At 56.1% G+C, this 20,689-nt stretch overlaps 1 protein-coding gene across 1 annotated transcript in view; it reads left to right on the top strand.

Moving 5' to 3' along the window:
* Window positions 1-20,689, top strand: part of DNHD1 (dynein heavy chain domain 1) — an 82,039-nt gene that overhangs the window by 50,543 nt on the left and 10,807 nt on the right. Inside the window, 12 exon segments of the mRNA XM_038763126.1 lie at window positions 2-364; window positions 366-729; window positions 1,757-1,928; window positions 3,815-4,010; window positions 4,827-5,136; window positions 9,936-11,697; window positions 11,802-12,004; window positions 12,171-12,375; window positions 14,155-14,257; window positions 15,402-15,551; window positions 15,633-15,815; window positions 17,008-17,439. Of these exon segments, the coding sequence (XP_038619054.1) occupies window positions 2-364; window positions 366-729; window positions 1,757-1,928; window positions 3,815-4,010; window positions 4,827-5,136; window positions 9,936-11,697; window positions 11,802-12,004; window positions 12,171-12,375; window positions 14,155-14,257; window positions 15,402-15,551; window positions 15,633-15,815; window positions 17,008-17,439 (4,443 nt within the window).

Here is a 20,689-nt window from a genome sequence, read left to right as displayed (position 1 = left end):
CCCCCCGGGCAGCGGTAAGACCACGTGCTGGCGCGTCCTGGCCAAGGCCCAGAACCGGCTGGCGGCCCGGGAGGGGCCCGGGCGCTTCCGGCCCGTGGAGGTGGGCTGCGTGTACCCCGGCAGCCTGACGCCGCCGGAGTTCCTGGGCTGGTGGGACGGGCCCAGCTGGCGGGACGGGGTCTTCCCGCGGCATCTGCGCGGGGCGGCGGGGGCCGCCCCGCGGGGGCCGGCCGCCGGGACCCAGCACTGGCTGGTGTGCGACGGGGCGGCCCACTCCAGCTGGCTGGACCCCATCGCCTCCCTCCTGGGCCGGCCCCCGCAGCTCAGCCTGCCCAGCGGCCAGCAGCTCCCGGCCCCCCCTGGACACCTGGCTCCTGCTGGAGCTGGCCGAGGCGGCCGAGGTGTCCCCCGCCGTGGCGGCCGGCTGCGGCCTGGTGTGGTGCGGGGGCCAGCAGACCTGGCGGGCGCTGCTGGGGGCCCTGATGGCCGCGCTGCCCCAGGAGTACGACCTGCCCCCGACCGCCCTGGCCGCCCTGGCCGGCCTGGCCGAATCCCTGGTGCCCGCCGCCCTGCGCTTCTCGGCCCAGCACGGGGGCTGCCTGCTGCGGACCCACGCGCAGCCTCAGCCGGCCCCCGGCGTGGCCGAGGTTGGCACCCTGGCCCGGATCTTGCGAGCCCTGCTCGACCCCCATCTGCGCCGCAGGGAGGACTTCGGGGGCCAGAGGGCAGGTGGGCTCCCGGGCCGGGGGTCCGGGGTTGGGGGTAGGTGGGGAGGGCGCCGTCGGCGGGTGCCAGGGGAGCGGAGGGAGAAATCAATTAATCGGTCGTATTTAATGAGCGCTTACTGTGTGCAGAGCACCCATACTAGGCGCTTGGAAAGTACAATACAGCAAATAATAATAATGATGGCACTTATTACGCGCTTACCCTGTGCAAAGCACTGTTCTGAGCGCTGGGGAGGTTACAAGGTGATCAGGTTGTCCCACGGCAGGCTCATTTTCCGGATGAGGGAACTGAGGCCCGGAGAAGTGATTTGACTTGCACAGCTGACAATTGGGCGGTGCTGGGACTTGAACCCCTGAGCTCTGAGTCCAAAGCCCGGGCTCTTTCCACTGAGCCACGCTGCTTGAGAGACAGTCCCTGCCCACAGCGGGCTCACAGTCTAGAGCAGGGGGAGACAGACATCAGTACCAGTAAACAGGCGGCAATATAAATAAATAGAATTATAGATAGCTACATATAGAGAGAAGCGCTGTGGGGCAAGGAGAGCGGGGAGGAGCAGAGGGAGCAGGTCAGGGTGATGCAGAAGGGATGGGGAGCTGAGGAAAAGTGGGGCTTAGCCTCGGAAGGCCTCCTGGAGGAGGTGCACCCCAGGGGCGGCTGGGTCGACCTGGGACCCTCGAAAGGAGGGCGGCGAGAGGATGGATGAGAAGCAGCATGACCTAGTGGCACGAAGCCGGCCTTGGGAGTCGGAGGACGTGGGTTCTAATCCCAGCTCGGCCCCCTGTCTGCTGTGTGACCTTGGGCAAGTCACTTCACTCCTCTGTGCCTCAGTTCCCTCATCTGCAGAATGGGGATGAAGACTGTGAGCCCCACGTGGGACAGCCCGATTACCTCGTATCCATCCTAGCGCTCAGAACAGTGGTTGGCAGGTACAAATACCCTCATCATCATTATTATTATTGTTACGGAGGGCGGGCGGGCCCACTCCTCACCCTCCCTTCTCTGCTCTCTCCCTGGGCCCCACCCCGTCCAGGCCCAGGTTGCCACTCGGCCCAGGCCTCGTCACCTCAGCCAGAGAGCCTCCACACGGACAGCTCGGTGCAGAGCAGCCCCGAGGCGCACGGCCGAGATCGCGCCCGCCTCCTGGCCATCAGCAGTTTCGTCTTCGCGTTCATCTGGGGGTTCGGAGCCCACCTGCCCTCCAGGTGCCCGGGGTCGCCGGGGCGCCAGGGGCGGTGAGGGAGGAGCCGTCGGACCGGTCCCGCCCGTGGGCCTTGGCTGAGGCTGACGGGTCTTCGGCGTGCCCGGCAAAACCTCGGGCCTGATGTAGAGTCCGCAGCCCTTGGCTACAGAGCCCAAAGAACGGAAGAAAGCTGCGAAGAAGCAGCAAGGCCCGGCGGAGGGAAACGCAGGACAGGGAGTCAGGAGAGCTGGCTCCCACCGGATTGTCTCATATCTATCCCCAGCGCTTAGTGAAGTGTCTGGCGTATAGTAACCGGTTAAGAGACGGCCATTGGGGTATTCATTCATTCAATCGTATTTATTGAGCACTTACTGTGTGCAGAGCACTGGACTAAGCGCTTGGGAAGTACAAGTTGGGTATTGCCCTCAGCAGGCAAGGGGCAGAGCGGGGATGAGAACCCGGGTCGTCCTATCTCCCGGTCCAGGGCTCTTTCCGTTGGCCCACGCAACTTTTCCCGAGCCCAGAACCAAACCCACTCGAAACCCAAAGGAGCGAGCCCTGTGTCCGGGGATTGGAGTCGGGGAAACCTCGTTCGATCAATCGGGGGATTGATGGGGCGTTTCCTGCGTGCAGAGCACTGTACTAAGCCCTCAGAGAGTACTAAAGAGCCGATAGAGGTAATCCCTGCCCTCGACGAATTTACAATCTAGGGGGGAAGACAGACAACAGGGGAAGCCACCGAGTATGAGGTTAAGGTACACAAGTGCTGTGGGGTTAGGAGTGGGGGGATTATGAAAGTGCTTAGGGGTGCCGAGGTGATGCAGAAGGGAAAGGGGGGATTGGGTGGGGAGAGGAGGTCGGTCAGGGAGAGCCTCCCCAAGCAGAGATGATTTTAGTCGGGCTTTGAATATGGGGAGAACAGAAGTGCTGTTGGCTGCCCATCGTCGGGTGTTTCCCCTTACCGGTTTGGGAATCGGTTTCTGGGGGTTCCCCGGGTCATGTCATCCATTCATTCATTCAATCGTATTTATTGAGCGCTTACTGTGTGCAGAGCACTGTACTAAGCGCTTGGGAAGTACTAGTCGGCAACATATAGAGATGGTCCCTACCCAATAACGGGCTCACGGTCTAGAAGGGAGAGACAGACAACAAAACAGAACATGTAGACACGGGTCAAAATCGTCAGAACTAATAGAATTAAAGCTATATGCACATCATTAACAAAATAAATAGAATAGTAAATATGTACAAGTAAAATAGAGTGATAAATCTGTACAAATAGATATATACAGGTGCTGTGGGGAGGGGAAGGAGGAGAGGAAAAAGGGGGCTCAGTCTGGGAAGGCCTCCCAGAGGAAATGAGCTCTCAATAGGGCTTTGAAGGAAGGAATGATCAACCAATCAATCAATCGTATTTATTGAGTGCTTACTGTGTGCAGAGCACTGTACTAAGCGCTTGGGAAGTACAAGTTGGCAACATATAGAGACAGTCTATATGATGATGATGATGATGAAGAGGGTATTTGTTAAGCACTTCCTATGTGCAAAGCACTGTTCTAAGCGCTGGGGAGGTTACAAGGTGATCAGGTTGTCCCGGGGGGGGCTCACAGTTTTAATCCTCATTTTACAGATGAGGTAACTGAGGCACAGAGAAGTGAAGTGACTTGCCCAGAGTCACACAGCTGACAGTTGGCAGAGCCGGGATTTGAACCCCTGACCTCCGACTCCAAAGCCCAGGCTCTTTCCACTGAGCCACGCTGCTTCTCCAAGCGAGCTAGCTTGGCGGAGGTGTGGACGGAGAGCATTCCGGGCCAGGGGAAGGACGTGGGCCGGGGGTCGACAACGGGCGGGAGCGAGGTACGGGCGCCTCCGAGTCCAGCAACCGTGGGTCCGTGGGTCCGGTTGCAGGGTGTGGCCCTTCTACAACAGCTTCGTCCGCTCCACGTTGGCCCACCACCGGCCTTCCTGCCCGAAGCTGCCGCCCACCGACTCGGTTTTCGACCTCTACCCCTCCCCGGAGAGCGGGGCCTTAGTGGCCTTCACTGGCGCCTACCTGAGCTGCCGCCTGAAGGGCTCCCTGGGGGGGTACAGTCCCCTTCCGCAGGTAAGGAGTTGGGGGGGGGGGGGTCTCCGCGGGGCGGATGGGGCGACCCGGGCCCGCCAGCGTCCCAGCAGGACTATCATCATCATCAATCGTATTTATTGAGCGCTTACTGTGTGCAGAGCACTGTACTAAGCGCTTGGGAAGTACAAATTGGCAACATCTAGAGACAGTCCCTACCCAACAGTGGGCTCACAGTCTAAAAGCTCTCTTCCTCCCTTCAAGGCCCTCCCTTCAAGGCCCTGCTGAGAGCTCACCTCCTCCAGGAGGCCTTCCCAGACTGAGCCCCTTCTTTCCTCTCCCCCTCGTCCCCCTCTCCATCCCCCCGTCTTACCTCCTTCCCTTCCCCACAGCACCTGTATATATGTATATATGGTTGTACATATTTATTACTCTATTTATTTATTTATTTATTTATTTTACTTGTACATTTCTATCCTACTTATTTTATTTTGTTGGTATGTTTGGTTCTGTTCTCTGTCTCCCCCTTTTAGACTGTGAGCCCACTGTTGGGTAGGGACTGTCTCTATGTGATGCCAATTTGTACTTCCCAAACGCTTAGTACAGTGCTCTGCACATAGTAAGCGCTCAATAAATACGATTGATTGATTGATTGATTAAAAGGGGGAGACGGAGAACAAAACCAAACATACTAACAAACTAAAATAAATAGATATGTGCAAGTAAAATAAATAAATAAACATATATACATATGTGCAGGTGCTGTGGGGAAGGGAAGGAGGTAAGATGGGGGGGATGGAGAGGGGGAGAGGAAGGAAGGGGCTCAGCGTGGGAAGGCCTCCCCTTGTGCCCCGGAAGGCGGAGCGGATGCTGTTCGTGACGGACCTGCTCCTGGAGGCCGGGCAGCCCGTCATGCTGGCCGGGGAGACGGCCTGTGGGAAATCCACCTTCCTGGAGATGCTGGTGGAGCCCAACTACCCGTGCCAGCGCGTGCCCGTCTCCCCGGCTCTCGGCCTGGCCCATCTGCGCCGTCTGCTGAGCCAAGGCGCCCAGGGCCTCACCCACTTCCAGAAGCCCCCGGGCCAGTCGCTGCCGGCACCCCCGCCACCCCCAGAAGGCAAGAACTCGCTCCTCTTCCTGCTGGAAGACCTGCACGCCGCCGCGACCGGTGAGTGACCGCCCGGGCCCGCTCACCCATCGCTCCGCTCGGGGGAATGTCAACCAGCCCATCAGTTGGCCAGTCGCATCGCTCGGCTCCCATGTCATCCTCATTCATTCAATCGTATTTATTGAGCGCTTACTGTGTGCAGAGCACTGTACTAAGCCCTTGGGAAGTACAAGTTGGCAACATATAGAGACGGTCCCTACCCAACAGCGGGCTCGCAGTCTAGAAGGGGGAGACGGAGAACAAAACAAAACATATTAACAAAATAAAATAAATAGAATAGTAAATATGTAAATCCTCCTACGTTAGAGGCGGCGTGGCGTAGAGCCTGGGCCTGGAGTCCGAAGGGTCACGGGTTCTAATCCCGGCTCCGCCAACTGTCCGCTGTGCGAACTCGGGCGAGCCGCTTCACTTAATAATAATAATAATGATGATGGCATTTATTAAGCGCTTACTATGCGCCAAGCACTGTTCTAAGCACTGGGGAGTTTACAAGGTGATCAGGTTGTCCCACGGGGGGCTCACATTCTTCATCCCCATTTTACAGATGAGGGAACTGAGGCACAGAGAAGTTAAGTGACTTCAATCATATTTATTGAGTGCTTACTGTGTGCAGAGCACTGTACTAAGTGCTTGGGAAGTACAAGTTGGCAACATATAGACTTGCCCAAGGTCACACAGCCGACAATTTGCGGAGCCGGGATTTGAACCCATGACCTCTGACTCCAAAGCCCGGGTTTTTTCCACCGAGCCACGCTGCTTCCCACTCTCTTTGCCTCTGTTCCCTCATCTGTCAAATGGGGATTGACGGAGCCCAAGCTCGCTCTCTTCCTCCCTTCAAGGCCCTACTGAGAGCTCACCTCCTCCAGGAGGCCTTCCCAGACTGAGCCCCTTCCTCTCCCCCTCATCCCCCTCTCCATCCCCCCCATCTTACATCCTTCCCTTCCCCACAGCACCTGTATATATGTATATATGTTTATTTATTTATTTATTTTACTTGTACATATCTATTCTATTTATTTTATTTTGTTAGGATGTTTGGTTTTGTTCTCTGTCTCCCCCTTTTAGACTGTGAGCCCACTGTTGGGTAGGGACTGTCTCTAGATGTTGCCAGCTTGTACTTGCCAAGCGCTTAGTACAGTGCTCTGCACATAGTAAGCGCTCAATAAATATGATTGATGATGATGATGATGGGACAAGGGATCATATCTGACCCAATTTGCTTGTATCCACTCCAGCGCTTAGTACAGCGTCTGACGCATAGTAAGCGCTTAACAAACACCATCGTTATTGTTGCCATTTTGTCTCTCCTAGTGGGCAGGGATCGGGTCTCTCTGCTCCATTGTCCTCTCCCAAATGTTTAGTCCAGAGCCCTGCATCCGGTAGGCGCTCAATGAATACCACGTATTGATTGACTGGCGTGCCCGTCCCCCATCCCCTCTCTGGTTTTATATTCTCTGATTGGAGCCCCTTCGAGGGACAGGGATCGTATCAAATTCATTCATTCAATCGTATTTATTGAGCGCTTCCTGTGTGCAGAGCACTGTACTAAGCGCTTGGGAAGTACAAGTTGGCAACATATAGAGACGGTCCCTACCCAACAGCAGGCTCACAGTCTAGAAGCGGGGAGACAGATAACAAAACAAAACATACTAACAAAATAAAATAAATAGAATAGTAAATATGTACAATTCCCACCCAGGTACTCATCCCCAGTGCAGAGTACAGCTCTCCGCACACCCTAAGAGCCTCAAAAAATACTACTGCCGCGACTGCCGATCAATCAGTCAATCAATCATTTTTATCGAGAGAAGCGGCGTGGCTCCGTGGAAAGAGCCCGGGCTTTGGAGTCAGGGGTCATGGGTTCGAATCCCGGCTCCGCCAATTGTCAGCTGTGTGACTTTGGGCAAGTCACTTCACTTCTCTGGGCCTCAGTTCCCTCATCTGTCAAATGGGGATTAAGACGGTGAGCCCCCCGTGGGTCAACCTGATCACCTTGCAGCGCTTAGAACAGTGCTTGGCACATAGTAAGTGCTTAATAAATGCCGTCATTATGATTGAGCGCCGGCCGGGTGCCCTAGAAGGGACAGACACCATCCTGCATTGGAGGAACTCTTAGTTCTATTTATTTTATTTTGTTAGTGTGTTTGGTTTTGTTCTCTGTCTCCCCCTTCTAGATTGTGAGCCCGCTGTTGAGTAGGGACTGTCTCTATGTCTTGTCGACTTGTCCTTCCCAAGCGCTTAGTACAGTGCTCTGCACACAGTAAGCGCTCAATAAATACGATTGATTGATTGATTGATTGATTGATTAGTTTTTCCTTCCCCTCCACACCCCATTTCCCCATTCTCCCCAGCAGCAGCAGCGTGGCATAATGGGCATAACGGACGGAGTGCGGGCCTCGGAGTCAGAAGGTTACGAGTTCTAATCCCGCCTCCACAGCTTGTCTGCTGTGTGACCTTGGGCAAATCGCTTCACTTCTCTGGGCCTCCGTACCCTCATCCGTTCATTCAGCTGTATTTACTGAGCGCTTACCGTGCGCAGAGCACTGAACTAGGCGCTGGGGAAAGCGCAATACTTAAGAGAGACGATCTCTGTCCACAACGAGCTCATCTGTAAAATGGGCATTGAGACCGTGAGCCCCACGTGGGACAGGGACCGTGCCCAACCCCATTTGTTTGTACCTACCTCAGCGCTTAGTTCAGGGTGGCTCAGTGGTGAGAGCCTGGGCTTGGGAGTCAGAGAACATGGGTTCTAATCCCGGTCCTGCCACTTGTCTGCCGTGTGACCTTGGACAGCCACTTCACATCTCTGGGCCTCAGTTACCTCATCTGTAAAATGGGGATTAAGACTGTGAGCCCCGTGGGGGACAGACTGTTTACCTCCTACCTACCCCAGCGCATAGAACAGTGCTCAGTACAAAGTAAGCGCTTAAAAAATACCATAATTAATTATATTTATTTATATTGATGCCTGCTTACTTGTTTTGATGTCTTTGTCCCCCCTTCTAGACCATAAGCCTGGTGTGGGCAGGGATTGTTTCTCTTTATTGCTATATTGTACTTTCCAAGTGCTTAGTACAATGCTCTGCACACAGTAAGTGCTCAATGAATATGACTGAATGAATTATTATTAAACGCCCGGCCCATAGTAAGCGCTATTAAGCTTACTTATAATAATAATCAATAATAATATTAAGCTTATAATAATCACTGTGGTATCTGTTAAGCAGCGTGGCTCAGTGGAAAGGGCACGGGCTTTGGAGTCAGAGGTCATGGGTTCTAATCCCGAATTCTCCACTTGTCAGCTGTGTGACTCTGGGCAACTCACTTAACTTCTCTATGCCTCAGTTTCCTCATCTGTAAAATGGGGATGTGTGAGCCCCACATGGGACAACCTTGATTACCTTGTACCCTCCCCAGTGCTTAGAACAGTGCTTGGCACATAGTAAGCGCTTAACAAATACCAATATTATTATTGCTATGATTATTATTATTATGCGCTTACTATGTGCCAGGCACTGTATTAAGCGCTGGAGTGGAGACGAGCAAATGGGATTGGGCACAGTCCCTGTGCCACGTGGGGCTCACGGTCTAAATCCACATCTTCTAGACTGTGAGCCTGCTATTGGGTAGGGACCGTCTCTTTGTTACCAACTTGTACTTCCCAAGCGCTTAGTACAGTGCTCTGCACACAGTAAGCGCTCAATAAATACGATTGAATAAATTTTACAGAAGAGGTCACTGAGGCCCAAAGAAGTGAAGTGACTTGCCCAAGGTCACACAGCACAAATGATGATGATGATGATGATATTGATTCCTTCTGAGCCCCCTTGGCCGCTGGTCTCTTCTCTCTCCCTTTCTTTTAATAATAATAAAATAATAATAATAATAATAATAATAATAATAATGGCATTTGTTAAGCGCTTACTATGTGTGAAGCACTGTTCTAAGCGCTGGGGGGATACAAGGTGATCAGGTTGTCCCACGTGGGGCTCACAGTCTTCATCCCCATTTTACAGATGAGGGAACTGAGGCACAGAGAAGTTAAGTGTATATCAACAGAGAAGTTGTACATGTCTATTCTATTTGTCCATATCTATTCTATTTATTTTATTTTGTGAGTATGTTTGGTTTTGTTCTCCGTCTCCCCCTTTGAGACTGTGAGCCCACTGTTGGGTAGGGACTGTTTCTATATGTTGCCAACTTGGACTTCCCAAGTGCTTAGTACAGTGCTTTGCACACAGTAAGCGCTCAATAAATATGATTGATTGATTGATTAAGTGGCTTGCCCAGGGTCACACAGCAGACAAATGGCAGAGCCGGGATTCGAACCCTTGACCTTTGACTCCCAAGCTCGTGCTTTTTCCATCTCTCTCCCCAGTCCTCTTCCCTTCTCTCCTCCATCATCTTCCCTTCTCTCTCCCTTTCTTTTCCCTTCTCTCCCCAGCCCTCTCCCTCTTTCTCCCTTCCACTCCGCTCCCGCTTCCTTTTCCCTCCTCTCTCCCGTCCTCTCCCCTTCTCCAGCCCGTCGTCTTCCCTTCTCTCGAGAAGCAGCGCGGCTCGGTGGAAAGAGCCCGGGCTGGGGAGCCAGAAGCCGTGGGTTCTAATCCCGCCCGTCAGCTGGGTGACCCCGTGCGAATCGCTCCTCCGGGCCTCCGTGACCTCACCCGGAAAACGGGGATGAAGACCGGGAGTCCCACGTGGGACAACGCGATGACCTCGTACCCACCCCGGCGCTCGGCCTGGCACATGGTGGTGAGCGCCTAACCAACGCCAGCGTTGGCACGGTTGTCGTTCTCCAGAGCGGAGTTGCCAGCCGGTCCTGGAAACGGTGCGCCAGGCGCTGTCGAAGCGCAAATGCTACAGCGGGGAGTCCCTGGAGGCCCAGCCGCTGCCGGCCGCCAACTACCTGGGCACCGCCACGGTGGCCGCCGCCCCGGGGCGGGCGCTGTGCCCGCGGCTCGGCCGCCTGTTTGCGGTGCTGGCCCTGCCCGGCCCGACGCCGGCGGTGCTGCTGGCCCTGCACGGCCCCCGGCTGCTGAGCTGGCTGGCACGCTTCCCCGTCCTGGAGCGGACGGCCCAGCTGGCCGAGGCCCTGCTGGCCGCCAGCCTGGACGCCTGGGAGGCCGTGCGGCGTCGCTTCCCGCCCTCGCCCAGCCGGCCTCACTACCGCTTCTCCGCCCACGAGCTGGCCAAGCTGCTGGCCGGCCTGGAGCTGCTGCCGCCCCGGGCCCGGCGCTCGTCCCTGGGCCCGGACGGGGAAGCGGAGCCGCTGCGACGTCTCCTGGCGGGGCTGCGGGGCCCCCAGCGTGCGGCCCTTCTGGGCACCCGCACCCTGGCACGCCTCTGGCTGCACGAGGCCCAGCGCACCTTCCGGGACCGGCTGCTGACCGGCGCCGAGCGCGCCCGCTGCACCGCGCTGCTGGTCCGGGCCCTCGGCCGGGCCCTGCTGCTGGCCAAGGGGCCCGCGGCCGGACCCGGAGAGGAAGGACCGGACCGGCGGGCGGACGAGGACGACGAGGACGACGGGGACAAGAAGGACGACGACGAGGAGGAGGAGGAGGACTGGGTGTCCGAGGTGGAGTCGGAGGGGGAACTGGACCTGTGGGAGGCCGGCCTCGACGCCGACAGCGACGCGGATCCCGCCGAGGGCTCGGAGGATCTGCGGGCTCCGCTCCCGGCCTGCGCCCCCGACTGCCCGCCCGGGCCCGAGAGCTGCAAAGGCCCGGGGGAAGGCACGGGGCCGGAGGCGGACGAGGCCAGGGAAACGAGCCGGGACGGGGCCCGGAGGCCGGGGCGGGACAGGGGCCGGAGGGAGGACTCGGAGGGAGACGCGGTGGGCCCCGTGCCCTGGAGCGCCAAGCCCTCCCTGAGCAGCAGCTCCAGGCTCCTGGGCAGGGCGGTCAGGCCCCGGCGGCGAAAGGTCTCCCGCCTGGGCAGCGCCACCCAGCCGCCCCCGCCGTCCCCCCAGGTCCTGCTGCCGCTCCTGCCCTCGGCCGACCAGGCCCCGGACCTGCTGTTCTGCCAGGGGCTGGCGGGCTCGGCCCCGCTGCCCGAAGACCCGGGCCCCTACCGGGAGCAGAGCTGGGAGGCCCTGGAGGCGCAGCTGGAGGCCGCCGTGCGGGAGCCGGGGCCCGGGCTCCGCCTCGTGCTGTGCCACCCCTTCGCCCGGCACGTGGCGGCCCTGGCCCGCACCCTGGCCGGGCCCCGGCGGCACGGCCTGCTGCTGTCTGCTGGGCCGGGCGCCGGGCGCCGCGCCGCCCTGGGCCTGGCCGCCCGCCTCTGCCGGGTGCGACTCTTCCAGCTGCCCACGGGGCCCGAGGCCCCCGCCGGCCGCTGCCTCCGGGAGGCCTGCTGGCACGCCGGCGCCCGCAACCAGCCGACGGCCCTGCTGGTGCCCGAGGAGGTGGGCGAGGCCTCCCTGCACCAGCTCCTGGCCCTGGCGGCCGCGGGCAGCTACCCCGGCCAGTATTCCGAGGCCGAGCTGGCCGACATCGCCGCCCGGCTGCCCGAAGAGAGCCCCGGGGTCAAGCGGAACACCAAGCGGGAGGTCGTCCTGCAGAGGTGGGCCGGGACGCGAGCCGGGGGGCCGAGCCGCCCCCCGCCCCGTCTACGCACGGGCCCCCACGGACCCGTGTCCTCTTTCCTCCCCTCCGCCCGGGTCCCAGGTTCCACCAGCTGGTGAGCAGAAACCTGCACCTGTTTGTCCTGCTCCCCGTTCAGCCGGATCCCCCCCTGGACCCCTTCCTACTCACGGTCCTCCTCAACCTCGCCTCCTCCGTGGACTTCTACGAGCCCTGGGACCAGCCCTCCCTGCTGTCGGTGGCCAGCCGACACCTCCGGGACGCTCTGAGCTCTCCCCAGAGCGCTGGTGAGGCCCCCCCTGACCTCGGGCCGCCCCGTCGGGCTCGGGGCCTTGCCGCTCGCCTTCCTTCCGCTCACCTCCCCCCGTCCCCAGGCTCTTGTGTCCCGCCCGCCCGGCCCGGGGCCCACCTGCCCCACTCCCGGCCCCAGCCCCTCTTCCCCGTCCTGTCCAGGCTCCGAGTTCCTGGCCGCCCACTCGGCGTCCGTGGCTAACATGGCCCGTGCCGTGGCTCTCGTGCACCAGTCAGCCGCCAGCTACTGCGCGGCCCTGTGCCCGCAGCTGCCTCTGGCCACCCCCGCGACCTTCCTGGACTTCCTGGACACCTTCTTGGTGCTGGGGGCGGATCTCCAGCAACAGACCCAAAGCAGGGCCCAACGGTGAGCAAGGTAGCGAGGCCCCGGGGAGGACGGGCCCGGGAGGCGACGGCTCCTCCGGGCCCCGGGGGGAATCAGCGTGGCCGCCTGCGAGTCGGAGGAGCCGGGTTCTCAGCCCAACTGGAAAAAAATCACTCAACTGCTCTGTGCCTCAGTTTCCTCCTCGACAAGATGGAGATCCGATATGTGATCTCCCTCCTATTCAGGTCGCGATTCCCCATACGGGATAGGGACTGTGTCCCATCTGATTATCTTGTACCTACCCCTTACGAGAAGCAGCGTGGCTCGGTGGAAAGAGCCCGGGCTTTGGAGTCAGAGGTCACGGGTTCAAATCCCAGCTCCGCCACTTGTGAGCTGTGTGACTTTGGGCAAGTCACTTCACTTCTCTGGGCCTCAGTGACCTCATCTGGAAAATGGGGATGAAGACTGTGAGCCCCCCGTGGGACAACCTGATCACCTTGTAACCTCCCCAGCGCTTAGAACAGTGCCTTGCACATAGTAAGCGCTTAATAAATGCCATCATTATTATTATTATTACTACCCCAGTGCTTAGCACAATACCCGGGACATAGCACTGAAAAAATACTACAGTAGTGGTAGTATTATCCTTGGCCCCCTTCCCTCATTCTTCAACCCATGCCCCACAGTTGCCCTCCCCTTTCCACCCTACCCATTCATTCATTCAATCGTATTTATTGAGTGCTGACTGTGTGCAGAGCACTGTACTAAGCGCTTGGGAAGTACAAGTCGGCAACAGATGGAGACGGTCCCTACCCAACAACGGGCTCACAGTCTACCCACCCCACCTCTAGCCAACCTTCCCTACTCTGGTCTCTCCTGGGACTTCCCTTGCTATCTCTCCCCTCTCCCAGCCTCCCCTCAATCAATCAATCAATCAATCGTATTAATTGAGCGCTTACTGTGTGCAGAGCACTGTACTAAGCGCTTGGGAAGTACAAGTCGGCAACATATAGAGACAGTCCCTACCCATCGATCCCATGGAGTGTTTACTGTGTGCTGAGCGCTTGGGGAGGACAGCGTTAACAGTGTTGGTAGGCACATTCCCTGCCCACAACAAGCTTACAGTCTAGAGGGGGGAAACAGACATTGATATAAACAAATTATATTAATTATGCATTACAATAATAATAATAATGATGGTATTGTTAAGCTCTTACAGTGTGCGAAGCACTGTTCTAAGCTCTGGGGGATACTAGGTTGTCCCACGGGGGGATCACAGTCTTCATCCTCATTTTATAGATGAGGTCACTGAGGCCCAGAGAAGCGAAGTGACTTGCCCAAAATCACACAGCCGACAAGTGGCGGAGCCGGGACTAGAACCCATGAGAAGCGGCGGGGCTCAGTGGAAAGAGCCCGGGCTTCGGAGTCAGAGGTCATGGGTTCAAGCCCCGGCTCCACCAATTGTCAGCTGGGTGACTTTGGGCAAGTCACTTCGCTTCTCTGAGCCTCAGTGACCTCATCTGGAAAATGGGGATTTAGACTGTGAGCCCCCCGTGGGACAACCTGATCACCTTGTAACCTCCTCAGTGCTTAGAACGGTGCTTTGCACGTAGTAAGCACTTAATAAATGCCATTATCATTGTTATTATTATTATGACCTCTGAGTCCCAAGCCCGTGCGCTTTCCACTGAGCCACGCTGCTTCCCCCATTGTAATTAATGAGTACGTATAGGTGCTGTGGGGGCTGCTTAGAGGGCAAACCCAAGCCCTCCTTGGGGCCACCTCTGGCTCCGGCCCCTCCTCTTCCTCCCCTTTCCTTAGCACCCAGATGGTCCTGGAGAAGCTGAGCAGGGTGGTGGGCCAAACCCAGATCCAGGGCTGCTACATTCAAAGTCTGAGACGGCAACTGAGTGAGGCCCAACAGGTGGGGAACGGAGGGAGCGGGGTGGGGGCGGCGGGGAAATGGAGAGGGACCAGAGAGGGGCCGGACTCTGAGGCCCGAGGGGTCGTGGGAGGTGGGGAGAGGGGCCGATTGGGTGGACAGGGGGTCTGGAAAACCAGGGGCTTGGAGGGAATGCAGCGGCGGGGCAGGGATGGGCGACTGGAGGAACGAGGGTGTCTGGGAAGCCCCTGTCGTCGCCCTAATCCGGGTCTGCCAGGGTTGTCTTGGGGCCTGCCCAGAAATAATAATAATAATAATAATAATAATAATGATGATGACATTTATTAAGCACTTACTATGTGCAAAGCACTGTTCTAAGCGCTGGGGGAGGTTACAAGATGATCGGGTTGTCCCACAGGGGGCTCCCAGTCTTCATTCCCATTTCCTAGATGAGGTAACTGAGGCTCAGAGAAGTGACTTGCCCAAAGTCACACAGCTGACAATTGGCGGAGCCGGGATTTGGACCCATGACCTCTGACTCCAAATAATAATAATAATAATGGCATTTGTTCATTCAATCATTTATTGAGCGCTTACTGTGTGCAGAGCACTGTACTAAGCGCTTGGGAAGTACAAGTTGGCAACATATAGAGACGGTCCCTGCCCAACAACGGGCTCACAAGCACTTACTATGTGCAAAGCACTGTTCTAAGCGCTGGGGAGGATCCAAGGTGATCAGGTTGTCCCACGCTGGGCTCCCCAGTCTTCATCCCCATTTTCCAGATGAGGTCACTGAGGCTCAGAGAAGTGAAGTGACTCGCCCAAAGGCACCCAGCTGACGATTGGCGGAGCCGGGATTTGAACCCATGACCTTTGACTCCCAATCAATCAATCAATCAATCGTATTTATTGAGCGCTTACTATGTGCAGAGCACTGTACTAAGCGCTTGGGAAGTACAAATTGGCATCACATAGAGACAGTCCCTACCCAACAGTGGGCTCACAGTCTAAAAGGGGGAAAGCCCGGGCTCTCTCCACTGAGCCCCGCTGCCTCTCCTAAATGGGAAGGGGGACCAGGAGGTTGGTGGGCAAGGAGGTCGGAGCACGGCAGAGAGCAGGGGGAGCGTTCAGGACTCAAGGGGAGATGGGGGGTCTCTGTTGCTGCCGTCTTGTCGCGGGCCTCCAGAACGTGCAGAGGTGCCAGGAGCTGCTGTGCCAAGACCAGGCCATGCACGCGCAGCAGCTGCAGGAATGCCAGTTCAAGGAGGGCCTTATCGACGACCTGTCCGAGCAGCACGATCTACTGCAGCGGCAGCAGGAGCACCTGCAGGAGCAGGTCGGGGGGACGGCGCGGGCAACGGCCGGAGCCGGGCGGCTCCCGGGGCAGGGGTCTGAGCGCCCGCTCCCACCTCCCCAGGTGGCCACCGTCTACCTGCGGGCCACGGCCAAGCTGCAGGAGGCCCACGTGGAGGAGCTGCGCGGTTACCGGGCACCCCCTGCCCCCGTCGTCATGGTGACCGACGCCCTCTGCACCCTCTTCGGGTGCCCCACGGGCTGGGAGAGCGCCAAGCAGCTCCTGGGCCGGGACAACTTCTACCAGGTGGGCCTGGGACCCGGGGACCTGAGGGCAGGGGTGATGGCGGTGGGAAGGCGGGGAGGAAGAGTTGAAGCGGGAGGCGGCACACGTTAGAGGGAAGCGTTCGGCCTGGAGGGACGTGGCTCGGTGGAAAGAGCCCGGGCTTTGGAGTCGGAGGTCACCAGTTCAAATCCCTGCTCCGCCGATTGTCAGTTGTGTGACCTTGGGCAATTCTCTGTGCCTCAGTTCCCTCATCTGTAAAACGGGGGTTAAGACTGTGAGCCCCCTGTGGGACAACGTGATCACTCAACTTCTCTGTGCCTCAGTTCCCTCCTCTGTAAAATGGGGGCCCGTGGGACAACGTGATCACTCAACTTCTCTGTGCCTCAGTTCCCTCATCTGTAAAACGGGGGTTAAGACTGTGAGCCCCTCATGGGAGAACGTGATCACTTAACTTCTCTGTGCCTCAGTTCTCTCATCTGTAAAATGGGGGTTAAGACTGTGAGCCCCCTGTGGGACTATGTGATCACTTAACTGCTCTGTGCCTCAGTTCCCTCATCTACAAAACGGGGGTTAAGACTGTGAGCCCCCCATGGGACAACGTGATCACTCGACTTCTCTGTGCCTCAGTTCCTTCATTGCAAAACGGGGGTTAAGACTGTGAGCCCCCCGTGGGACAACGTGATCACTCGACTTCTCTGTGCCTCAGTTCCCTCATCTGCAAAACAGGGGTTAAGACTGTGAGCCCCCCGTGGGACAACGTGATCACTCGACTTCTCTGTGCCTCAGTTCCCTCATCTGCAAAACGGGGGTTAAGACTGTGAGCCCCCCGTGGGACAACGTGATCACTCGACTTCTCTGTGCCTCAGTTCCCTCATCTGTAAAATGAGCCCCCCGTGGGGCCAACGTGATCACCCTGTAACCTCCCCAGCGCTTAGAACAGCGCTTTGCACATAGTAAGCGCTTAATAAACACCATCATTATTATTATTATTAGAGAAGTGGGATGGAAGGTGACGGGGAGAGGCAGGATCAAAGGGACGGAGGGACGGTTGGGAAGCTCGGTTGGGTTAGAGGGAGAGGGACAATGCCCGGCGCCAGCAATCAATCAATCAATCGTACTTATTGAGCGCTTACTGTGTGCAGAGCGCTTGGGCAGTACAAGTTGGCAACATATGGGCCCATCCCGCCCCCGCTTCTCTGTCTGCCTGCCGTAGGAGCTGCTGTTCTTCCCCAAGGAGGAGCTGGGGATGGCGCGGGCGGAGGCCCTGCTGCAGGCGCTGGAGGCCCCGGGCTGGGAGGAGGCGGCCCTGCGCGGGGTCAGCCTGGCGGCGGCGGCCCTGGCCGGCTGGCTGCGGGCCGTCCAGCGCTACGGGGCCGTGACGCGCCGGGGGCGGCTGACCAGGGAGCGGCTGGCCAAGGTGAAGGCCCAGGTCCTCAGGGAACAGGCCTGGCTGGGCCGCTGCCACCTGCGGGTGCGGGAGCTGCGGGAGCGCAACTCCCGGCTCGCCGGCCGGCTGCGGGAGGCCCGGGAGGCCCAGGCCCAGCTGGAGGCCCTGCTGGCCCGGCTCCTTCAGAGCCACCGCCAGGCCTGCCACCTCGGACAGGTCATCGCCCAGCCCCTGGACACCTGGACCGCCGCTGCCCAGGTACGGCTCCCCGTGGTTTCTTTTCTTTTACGCTTCCTTCTAGACCGTCAGCCCACCGTTGGGTAGGGACCGTCTCTATACGTCGCCGACTTGGACTTCCCAAGCGCTTGGTACAGCGCTCTGCACACAGTAAGCGCTCAATAAATACGATTGATTGATTGATTGACACCCTCATCATCATCGTCATCAATCGTATTTATTGAGCGCTCACTATGTGCTGAGCACTGTACTAAGAGCTTGGGAAGTACGAATTGGCAACATATAGAGACAGTCCCTACCCAACAGTGGGCTCACGGTCTAAAAGGGGGAGACAGAGAACAAAACCAAACATACTAACAAAATCAAATAAATAGAATAGATATGGACAAGTAAAATAAATAAATAGAGTAATAAATATGTACAGACATATATACATATATACAGTTGCTGTGGGGAAGGGAAGGAGGTAAGATGGGGGGGATGGAGAGGGGGACGAGGGGGAGAGGAAGGAAGGGGCTCAGTCTGGGAAGGCCTCCTGGAGGAGGTGAGCTCTCAGCAGGGCCTTGAAGGGAGGAAGAGAGCTAGCTTGGCAGATGGGCAGAGGGAGGGAGGGCATTCCAGGCCAGGGGGAGGACGTGGGCCGGGGGTCGATGGTGGGACAGGCGAGAACGAGGGACGGTGAGGAGAACGAGGTATGGTGAGGGAGGCCGGGAGGCCCGCATGAGACCCTCGGTTTCGCAAAATAGCATTTGCTGGATGCCTACTTAGCTCAGTGGAAACACGTGGCTCTGTGGAAAGGGCCCGGGCTTTGGAGTCAGAGGTCACGGGTTCGAATCCCGGCCCCGCCACTTGTCAGCTGGGTGACTTTGGGTGAGTCGCTTCACTTCTCTGGGCCTCAGTTACCTCGTCTGGAAAATGGGGATGAAGACTGTGAGCCCCAAGCGGGACAACCTGAACACCTTGCATCCTCCCCAGCGCTTAGAACAGTGCTTTGCACACAGTAAACGCTTAACATAATGCCATCATTATTATTATTCTCTGGGCCTCAGTGACCTCATCTGGAAAATGGGGCTGAAGACCGTGAGCCTCCCATGGGACAACCTGATCACCTTGTAACCTCCCCAGCACTTAGAACAGTGCTTTGCACATAGTAAGCTCTGTGAACCCGTTGTTGGGTAGGGACTGTCTCTATATCAATCAATCAATCAATCGTATTTATTGAGCGCTTACTGTGTGCAGAGCACTGTACTAAGCACTTAGAACAGTGCCAACGCTTAGAACAGTGCTTTGTACATAGTAAGCGCTTAATAAATGCCATTATTATTATTATTATTATTACAAGTTGGCAACATATAGAGACAGTCCCTACCCAACAGTGGGCTCACAGTCTAAAAGGGGATGACAGAGAACAAAACCAAACATACTAACAAAATAAAATAAATAGAATAGATATGTACAAGTAAAATAAATAAATAGAGTAATAAATATTTACAAACATATATACATATATACAGGTGATGCGGGGAAGGGAAGGAGGTAAGATGGGGGGATGGAGAGGGGGAGAGGAAGGAAGGGGCTCAGTCTGGGAAGGCTTCCTGGAAATCGTATTTATTGAGCGCTTACTGTGTGCAGAGCACTGTACTAAGCGCTTGTGACATAAAAGTCGGCAGCATATAGAGACGGTCCTTACTCAACAGCGGGCTCCCAGTCTAGAAGGGGGAGACAGACAACAAAACAAAGCACGAAGACAGGCTTTTCAGGATGTTGCCAACTTGGACTTCCCAAGTGCTTAATACAGTGCTCTGCACACAGTAAGCACGTGATTGAGTGAATGAATGAATAAATGCCATCATCATCATCAAACACAGTACTAGATGCTGGGGTACATCAATCAATCAGTGGCTTTATTGAGCACTCAGTCTGTGCAGAGCACTGTACTGAGTACTTGGGAGAGCCCGATACAACAGAGTTAGAACCCTTGCCTGTCCACGAGTTACAAGATGGTCAGGTTGGACACGGTCCCCGTCCCCGACGTGGGGCTCCGGTCTTAATCCCCACTTTACAGATGAGGTAACCGAGGCGCAGAGAAAGTGAAGTGACTTGCCCAGGATCACACGGCAGATCAGCGGCAGAGTCGGGATTAGAACCCGGGCCTGTGCTCTTTCCACCAGGCCACGCTGCTTCTGCTCTCCCTGACCTTCCTGCCCTCCCTGACCTTTCCTGAGAAGCAGCGTGGCTCGGTGGAAAGAGCACGGGCTTTGGAGTTCAAACCCTGGCTCTGCCAATTGTCAGCTGTGTGACTTTGGGCAAGTCACTTAACTCCTCTGTGCCTCAGTTACCTCATCTGTAAGATGGGGATGAAGACTGTGAGCCCCCCCCGTGGGACAACCTGATCACCTTGCAACCTCCCCAGCGTTTAGAGCAGTGTTTTGCACATAGTAAGCACTTAATAAATACCATCATTATTATTATTCTAATCCCGGCTCCGCCACTTATCAGCTGCGTGACCTTGGGCAAGGTACTTCACTTCTCTGGGCCTTAGTTCCCTCACCTGGAAAATGGGGATCAAGACCGTGAGCCCCACGTGGGACAACCTAATAACCTTGTATCTATCCCAGCGCTTAGAACAGTGCTTGGCAAATAGTAAGCGCTTAACAAGTATCAACATTATTATTATTATTATTATTATTATTATTCCACGCCCTCCATCCTTATTTACAGGGCGTGGAATAATAATATTATTTATAATAATAATAATTATTATTATTTATATATGGTTGTACATATTTATTACTCTATTTATTTATTTATTTATTTATTTTACTTGTACATTTCTATCCTATTTATTTTATTTTGTTGGTATGTTTGGTTCTGTTCTCTGTCTCCCCCTTTTAGACTGTGAGCCCACTGTTGGGTAGGGACTGTCTCTATGTGTTGCCAATTTGTACTTCCCAAGCGCTTAGTACAGTGCTCTGCACATAGTAAGTGCTCAATAAATACGATTGATTGATTGATTTACAGGAATTATGATAACTAACATATTAGGTCAGTGCTTGGCAAATAGCGCTTAACAAATACCAACATTATTATTATTATTATCCCACACCCTCCATCCTTATTTACAGGAATTATGATAACTAGCATATTAGGTCAGTGCTCGGCAAATAGCGCTTAACAAATACCGACATTATTATTATTATTATCCCACGCCCTCCATCCTTATTTACTGGAATCATTATAACAACTTGAATATTAGGTGAGGACTTACTAG

The sequence above is a fragment of the Tachyglossus aculeatus genome, chromosome 2 (genome assembly GCF_015852505.1).
Source record: "Tachyglossus aculeatus isolate mTacAcu1 chromosome 2, mTacAcu1.pri, whole genome shotgun sequence".
In the NCBI taxonomy this organism is placed as follows: domain Eukaryota; kingdom Metazoa; phylum Chordata; class Mammalia; order Monotremata; family Tachyglossidae; genus Tachyglossus; species Tachyglossus aculeatus.
Note: the sequence above shows the minus strand (reverse complement) of the source record. Positions and strands in the feature narration are given on the sequence as shown.